General features: G+C 34.4%; 1 protein-coding gene across 2 annotated transcripts; it reads right to left on the bottom strand.

Annotated features, from left to right (window-relative positions):
* Positions 1-566: 566 nt before the first annotated feature.
* LOC137813652 (Tetratricopeptide repeat (TPR)-like superfamily protein) lies at positions 567-4,813 on the bottom strand. Of its 2 annotated transcripts, none has more exons than XM_068616018.2 (2): positions 2,896-4,753; positions 567-1,129 (listed from the first exon to the last, which is right to left on the bottom strand). In XM_068616018.2, the coding sequence occupies exons 1-2, from the start codon at positions 4,625-4,627 to the stop codon at positions 1,116-1,118; spliced, it is 1,746 nt and encodes a 581-aa protein (XP_068472119.1). In that variant the 5' UTR covers positions 4,628-4,753; the 3' UTR covers positions 567-1,115. The 2 variants fall into 2 exon arrangements, with proteins under 2 accessions (XP_068472119.1, XP_068472118.1); XM_068616017.2 differs by lacking the exon at positions 567-1,129 and adding an exon at positions 2,349-2,789 and having other exon boundaries at positions 2,896-4,813.
* Positions 4,814-8,701: the final 3,888 nt, after the last annotated feature.

The raw sequence follows: 8,701 nt of genomic DNA, 5'->3' as shown, positions 1-8,701 counted from the left end.
GGTGTAGAGGACTAGGGGGTAGTAGGAATTAGGGTGGATTTTGTACAAGAGCCTTCGAACCTTCCTTCTGTGTTGGCACCATTACCAAGCGATCATCCATAGATTTAGTGAAGTTTAATGCTAAAGGCTCACCCAATAGTGTGAAATTCCAAGATTCTAATGCCATTGATGTTCCAACCACTTTCATTATCAAATTTGGGTCCAACAATGAGTTCTGATCATATTATGGAAATCTAAACTTGGGAAAAAACTTGTGTTTGGTTGCTTCTCCACCTTCAACTTTCTCATTCGTTAACTTAGAATTGAGTTATCAAGAAACTGATCTTCATGACTCATAATCTTCACTTCTTTATTGATGCATAACTTCTTCATCCATCATAATATTTGTTTCTCTTACAAATCTCACTTCATTTTTGGTTTCCTCTACATTACAAAGGTTGTGATTCTTGAATATTAAAACTTCTTTACTTCTAATTTTTATTTCAAAAACTGCAATTAATTACCATCACACTTACAACTGCTACTCTTTGAATCAATTTCCCCTTCTATGGCTCCATCAATTTCCACCTTTCTTGTCCACCAACTAGCCTCCGCTTTAATACATTTTGAACCACTTCCCTCTGCTATTTTTGTCCTGCTCAATCAAATATCTTGTGCAGCATCTGTTTTGGGCAGCATTTGTCCACTTCATTCAATGTCTTGTGCAGCATCTGTTTCAGCTTTAAAATGTTGGTCCTCTCTTTCAAGGACATTGTGGAAGTCTCCATTTCTTTGCTACAAGGTTCCATCTTAGTTTGCCCTTCTTGCTTCATGGAAGTCAGTCGTTCAAAGATGTGGCTACCATAGATATCTTTGAAAAATGATTCCCTATCTGAATCTAGGTTATCTTGGCACCAGTTATGGAACCAAAGCATTGTCACGTTTTCCATGTTCACGAATGCATATTATAACTCAAATTAATGATGTTTTTGCACCTCAGAATTTTCAGCCCTAGTAATCCAACCAATTGGATCTAGCCCCAGAACTGCTGGCAACCTCCCCATGGCCCAAATTTATGCTTCCTCCATCTCTAACACTAACTGTCCCTGGAAGATCCGGCAAATCTGACCAATTGGTTAGGAACCGAGAACTGAAAAGAGAAAGGAAAGAAATATTTTTAGAATGAAAAAAGAACAAGAAATTGAAAAGTACTCTCTCCTTGAAGGGTTTCCCCTTCACAAAGAGCTAAAGCTCAATCCAACAAATTAACATCACCTTTTCCCTTATTTTCTACCCCTATTTATATCTCACTAACACCTCAAGTAACTAACTCATTAATATTATAATTATCTGAACTAATTTCTCCCTCCTTATATCCTAACACAAGTTCTAAGTTCTGAATTCTGACTTAGAAGAAAGAAACATATAGCTTCTTATTAATTAATGGTTAAACCGTGAAACTAACCACAACCAGCGTACCCCAATTTGTTCCCTAAACCCCTACTTACTATAAGTCCATACATATACAGGCAAACAAAAAGATATCAATCATAAGGAAAAATAAGATACCTGAAAAAATGCATCTCAAATAGTTTCCTACTTAAATGGTTAAATGAAAATAGGTGAGTTGTTATATATCTCAAACAAGTCTAGTAAATTAGGAGTGCTTATTATTTAGCTTGTTCATATGCTACACATTGTGCAGAAACATAAAAATAAGGCTAACTATTTTGTCCTATTCATTTATATAAATCTCTATTTATAAAACATGATACTATTATAAAATTCCTAGTAAATGTCTATACAAAGAAGTACCACTGTTGTAGGCAAGAAAAGAAATTGCATTCAATTTAGGTTTGAAGTCTAATCTTTAGTAATATTGATGAACTTGGGGTTTCAAATTTGCACCTCAAATAAGGAAATATGTTCTTGGTCCAATATAAAATACCAGGGAACAACTTAAACATCACAATAAAATAATTCATAAGAAAACAAATGCTAATGTACTCTTTCTTTGATATCATATTACCATGATACTTTCACTGTGTATAGTAGAAGTATAAACCCTGATATTGATATCTGTTTTTCACATGACTTATTTCATCAGAGGTGATTCTTAACATATAAATATCAGGCAAAAGAGAAATGCAAAATTGAAGTCATAAATTGAATTGAAACATACATAAATATCAGAGAAAAGATAATGCAAATAAATGAAATCAAACAATAAAAAACAATCGAATCATAAATCAACATGAAAAACGAAACTCAAATCCAATCAACAAACTCTAAATCATGGAGATGAGATATATGATAAAAATATTATAAAAAATTTATTTTTTTAAAAATTCCTAATTCAAACAATATAATTCACCATATAGAACAAATATATTAAAAAATAATTATTCTCAAAATTTCTCATCCAAATACACCAATCCTGTAAAGGTTTTGTTACTAAGTTGCACCTACACCTAACCAATGACACCCAAAACTGAGAAGATCATCTTCTCAAATTGTAATAATCTGTCACACATATCCTTCAAAGTACGGGAAATCAAACACATTTTGTATTCTTTGAAGGAACTGTAACATTGGCTTTGGGCGTGTAGCAGAAGAAAGAGAATCCAAAAGTGCAGTACATATATCTTTTAGTATCAAAGGTGTTTTTTCCTGAACCCACTTCAAGTGCTCAATGGCAATTGGAATCTCTTGTGCATCTGACAAACTTTTCAACAAAATTATATGGGATTCTGCACATCCTATATCATGATTAAGACTGCAAAGTAATTTGGATGCAGCCATAAGATGTCCTGCTTGAAAAACATACAGCATATGTTAAATTGAATGAAGCAGCAAGCTGACAAGCACGCATTAGCAGTGCATTAAGTTACAAATATTTGATTGAGTGAATAATACCTTTCTTGCATAGTGATAATGTAAACGAGCTCAATATGTCTCTTGCATGGACTATGTCCTGTTTGACAGACCTGTTATAGAGCTCAAAAGCTGCTTCTAGCTTGTCTTCTTGGCAGAGTCCTTCAAGAAGAAAAGTATAACTTGTAACATCAGGTTCCACCCCTTTGTCTAACATGTGGTAGAAGAGCGTTTGAGCCTCTTCAGCTTGTCCCACTTCAGAGAATTTTTGTATAAGAATGTTGTATGTTTTCAAGTTCCCGCAACAGCCATTCGAAAACATCTCATCCCAGAGCTTCCTTGCAGGGAGCAGTAGGTCCTCCTTACAACATGCTTCCATAATGTAATTATAAGATGAGACATTGGGCTGGAACCCTTTCTTCTTCATCTCCTGCAGAACAGTGTAGCCTTCTCTCACTTTCCCAGCTTTGCACAAAAATGACATCATTACATTGAAACCCTCCACATCTTTAAAGTAGTTTTGAGAATTCAAAACATGGAACACCTCCAATAATTTATCAACTTTGCCATGCCTACACAGATTGCTACTCAATTCGCTGACGGCCAAAATAGTTGGGAACCTCTTTTTCTCAACCATGAAATTGAAAAACACAGTCGCTGCACTAGGATCAACACTTGATACAGATCCTATCAATGCATTGAGAACATCATCATCAACAGGAAAATTACCACCAACTATGACCTCCCCAACGTCTTTTGCTTCATAGATACGCCTCTCCCTAACCAAGCCAAGTATCAAGTCCCTATAATCACTTCTTCTAGGAGCCACCCCTAACTTCCTCTTCTTCTTCAAAACCTTCACCTCATCAGCCACATTTCCCATTATCCGGAACACTGCTGCAACAACCCAGTAAGCCATGAAATCGGGTTTCCAACCCCTACTCCTGAGTTCATCCAACATCCACAAAGCCTCTGATACCTTAGAAGCCCGACACAACCCATGAACAATCAATAGCGCCACAACAGAACCATTAATCCCAGAACCATGTTCCTTAACCTCGTCCAACAAGCTCACAACCCTCTCCAAATCACCCTCTCCACAAACCCGCCAAATAAACACCCCAAATCCCAGCGTGCTGAAACCAATACCCCTCTCAGTCATTTCATCAAACAGCTTGCAGGCATCTTCCAAGCACCCATCAGAGGCAAGGGCCGCCAAGAGTGAGTTACAAGTGGGCCCTCCAATTTCGGCACAAAGGGGAGCAACACTGCCCAAGAGCGAAAAGGCTTCACGAGCACGGTTGTGGGAAACATGGGATGCTATGATGGAGCTGAAAAGAGAAGGGTGGATGGAAAAGTTGAGGGCTTTGGCTTGTTTGAGAAGTGAATGAATGGCAGTGAAGTGGTTGGTGTGTGAGAGGGATTTGAGGAGTGAGTGGTAGGTGAAGGGTGTGTGGACAAAGCCAGGCTGCTGAGAGGCCCAATTGAAGAAGCCAAGAGCAAGAGAATAGTGAGTGAGGAGGAAAGGGTCAATCACATTGGCCACCAATGATGGGGTCAGGCATTGGCGCCAACCCAACCTGTGGAGTGTCTCCTCCACTTGAGAACCCCACAAACATTGCCTTCCCCTCTTTTTTGAGGCTGAGATCACAGCCTTGCTTAGCCCTATTGCCAAATCAAATGTTGCTGCTCCACCTCTCATCATCAACTTTACTAACAGGCCCTCCAATAAACAAATTTTATGAATACTACTCCTACATGTGGAATGTAGCATGGAGAAAACATGAACATGTGGAACCTTAATTACTAAGTGAAACCTAGATTATTTAAAACCAGAGTTCAGGAATCCACACGAGTAGTATTGAAAGATGGGTGGGAGGGCTTATAGTCTCATATTTAAATTTTTTTGTAAATGTTTTCATAAATACAAGTCTCCAACACGGTTCCATCTTCTCAACCCTTTCTAATTTTTCTAATCCATCAATATATATGGATTCACTATTTGATATTTTATGTAAAAGATAGAAATTTATACATATGCATTGGAGATGTGCGCTCGTATGACCTGTATGTATTCTTAGACCTAGATAATCTAGTAGTGACAATCTATTCCTACTATGATTAATCCCTAAAACAAATAAGTTACCTCTAAGCGGGGGTTAATTAGTGTTTAGAAATGTTTTAAATATGTTTACAAGACTATGGTTAATAGATAGTTTAGGGATGATCATTTACTAATTGAATAAACAACTTGTGAATAATATGTATAATAAATAAAGTAATGAGACACTTGATTTTATTTTGATTTTATATTGTTCTACCTCATTAACTAATTGATTAAATACATTTTAATTTTAAAAAAAAATATTTGACATTCACTGTGAGATCTAGGTCAAACTTTTCCATCATACGAATAAGATAGACTACACTCTTGAAATCATTTTTTCAATCATTTAAATTCTTAGTCTCCAACATGTCTCTAGAAAGGCGATTAAATAAAGCTTCAAATGTTTTAAATATTTTCGCAATACGATGGTCAATATACACTTCAGAGTTGATTATCTACTCATTGAAAACGATTTCTAAAGTGATTCTCATAAACAACTTTGGAGGATAGTCAAAGCTTGTACATATGTAATAAACGAAGCAATGAGATACTTCAATTTTATACAGGTTCACCCTAATATTCGGTTACGTCCAATTCTCCTTTTCAAATCATAAAGGTTTCACTAATCAAATTTGATTACAACTTTTCTGTCATTTATGATATACAACGAGTACACAATCACTTTTAACTATCCATTAATATCTCCTTGAGATTAAGCACAAATAGACGCATCATTCCTTATACAACCCAATTAGTCAAGCAGATGACCTAGGACACAAGAGACACTTCACAAATTGATCATTCATCTTAGCATACAAGACACAACCCTATCAAACTTCAGAAGGACCTCAGCAAAAGAAGAACTGGACATAGGCCAAAACATCATATGTTCTTTCTTCTGGTTTTTTAAAAGGCAAGTTTATGTAAATAAATTGGGCTCACTTTGGGGGTCCAAATAGAAGAATAAGCTAGAATAGGGTGTGCTTAGTAATTTGAGTAGGGTGTTTTTAGTAATTTGAGTCGGGTGTGCTTGATAATTTGAGTAGGGTGTGCTTAGTAATTTGAGTAGGGTGTGCTTAGTAATTTGGGTTTGTGTCAAGCCCACCTTTCATGACATGTGTGCACCTAGGTTTAGAGTTTCTTTGACCTACCTTCTAGAAGGTTTCTCACAAATGACACCCATATCCTCTATCTTACTCTCCAAGTCACTCTCTCATATATAAAGGGTGTCTTGCCTCATGTATTAACACATTGAATTTTGAAAAGAAAAGAAACTCTACTTGAATGATTAGTGAGCTTTGTCTCCTAAATTGTTTTGGGTCTTATCTTAAGAGTAGTAGCACCTCAAGTGGCGGCTCCTCACCACTCATCTTGGAACCATCCACCATTCCAAGTGGCGTGATTACTTGCTCCTTCTCCATAAGCTTTCTTCATCCCTTCATCTTTTTCCTTTCTTATTTGCGCCACTTCCCATTCCCTTTTTATGTTCTTGTGTTACTCTTTACCATTCGGTTTTTATCTTGTTTCCTTCTATCTTATATGTTCTTTATTTTCACACATCATCATCTTCATCACCATATAATTGTGTTTTCTCTTTGCCCTCTAGATGTGAACCTTCACACTTACTTAACCACTTGGTTAAGTTCGTGTCCAGTGAGAATCTTCTTTGGGTTTCTCACCATATTTTTGCTTAAAAATAAAAAATCATAAACAAAGTACAACCTATAAAATGTGCAATCTTAAAATCAACTCACATCAATTGTTGTCTAACTACACAAAGTCGCTCATGGTTGTAGAACAAAAGTTGTTCAGAATATTATAAGGAAAACTCTCTATGAAAGGGTATATAAATTATCACTTCTTACTCTAAAGTATAACTTCACATTAGTGAAGGATTTTCAAATAAAATTCACTTTAAACGTCTATCAAACAAACTAAAACTATTGCACTTAGAAACTTGAATAATATCATGCATGTAGCGTTTATGTTAAGTAATAATAGATTATTTTGTTCTTCATTATTTATGGAATTTCTGAAAGTAATAACTTGTGAAAGTAATTTGTATTTATCAACAAATCTCAAAAGACTTTTTTATAGAAAACATATATAAGAATACTTAATCGATTATGCTAAGTAATAATTGATTATTTTGTTTTTTTTTCCTAAAAACACAGATAGAATAATATAATTGATTATGCTTCCACCAAATCGACTATTAACAAGTGCCAACATTTCTTTTCATTTTATCTAATTTAAGCATTTTATTTACACAATTCCAAATCTTTTTTTTCAAAATATAACTCTTAACTATTCTGAACTATGAAGGCCATAATGTCTTTTATAAGAATGTTGAGATAAAATCACCTAAATAATATCTTCTTAGTCTAAGTATCCTTACATTTACATTTTGGAGTTAACAAATATGAATAAATTTTTTAAAACTAATGGCTCCATTAAGAACATATCAGGTATTAAAATTTGGAGGATAATTAACTAGAAAAAGCTACAATGATAAGCTCATACAAGTATCAGTTGTTGTAAAAGATTGTTTTCAATCTATATGCTAAGCCACAAATGTTGGAGATCTTGAAGATTCTACTCAACTTTTATGAAGAAGCGTTTGATGAAGAAAATAAGCTTGAAGATGTATGAGTATGGATGTTGTCATATGAAGTGTGTTTTATAGTCTTAGTTAGTATAGAGTTGATTAAGTGTCTTTTGCATTTTGACTCAACTTCATATACCAAAGTCATGGTAATGATCTCAAGCACAAGGGCTTTTTAAAAAGATGTTTTAAAATATGTTAAAAATTTTCCAAACAGGTTTCACTTGACTAAATTTTTAATTTGTTGTTTGGTAAAACAACGGATTTAATCTTACAGCACAAAAACTATTTTGATTTTTTTTTAAATCTATTTGTATCCAAAATTCAGTTTTGTTCCCACATTATATTTTCAACTACTCAAAAGGTGGTTATGTTTCCATCAAGTGTATTTTCAAAATACAATCTGTTTTTTAAGCTTTTAATTAATTGTTTTTTTTAACAACTTTTGAAACTGTTTTGGGAAATCTGTTATGATTTGAATCCTATAAAAAGGATAGTTGTATCACATTTCAAATCATCCCTTGCAATACAAATTGCTTACTGTTTTCAAAGAGTTTTAGAGAGGTTCACAAGTGGGTTTAGATTTTGGAAAGTTTTTCTGAAATTTTTTTGAAGTTCTTGTGCTGTCATTTTCACATTGGTGGGTGATTAGGACCTTCTTCAAGGTGTTGCAGCTGTGGAGATCCGATTTTGAGTCTCTAAGTCTGCATACAAGGTGTTCTCTTTCCTTAAATTTTTTTCTTTGTAAAGGTGTACTCATTTGCTGAAATAGTGTTTTTCAGCTTGTATCTTTGGTTCTTGAAGGGTTTAAGAATTGATTTTTTGTAGTCTTTTGTAAAAGATTGTTGTGAATTAGTGGAATCCATCTTAGTGTGACATGGGACTGGATGTAGCTCTGTTTTGAGTGAACCACTATAAAATCTTGTGTGTTTTTCTACCCTTATACTAATTGTCTTTAAAATCTGGAAAAACTGTAAAATTGGTTTAAAAATGAATTTGTTGTTTCAAGATTAAATCTGTTGTTTTCCTGCAACTCTTAACTTTGTTGTTTTTTGGTAACTAAATGCTAACTGGTTTTTAAAAATTGCAGAGTGCTTTGTTATTTGAATCTTTAATGTTGTGAATCAAGTGACTAT

Source organism: Phaseolus vulgaris, chromosome 1 (genome assembly GCF_051622355.1).
Source record: "Phaseolus vulgaris cultivar YP4 chromosome 1, ASM5162235v1, whole genome shotgun sequence".
In the NCBI taxonomy this organism is placed as follows: domain Eukaryota; kingdom Viridiplantae; phylum Streptophyta; class Magnoliopsida; order Fabales; family Fabaceae; genus Phaseolus; species Phaseolus vulgaris.
Note: the sequence above shows the minus strand (reverse complement) of the source record. Positions and strands in the feature narration are given on the sequence as shown.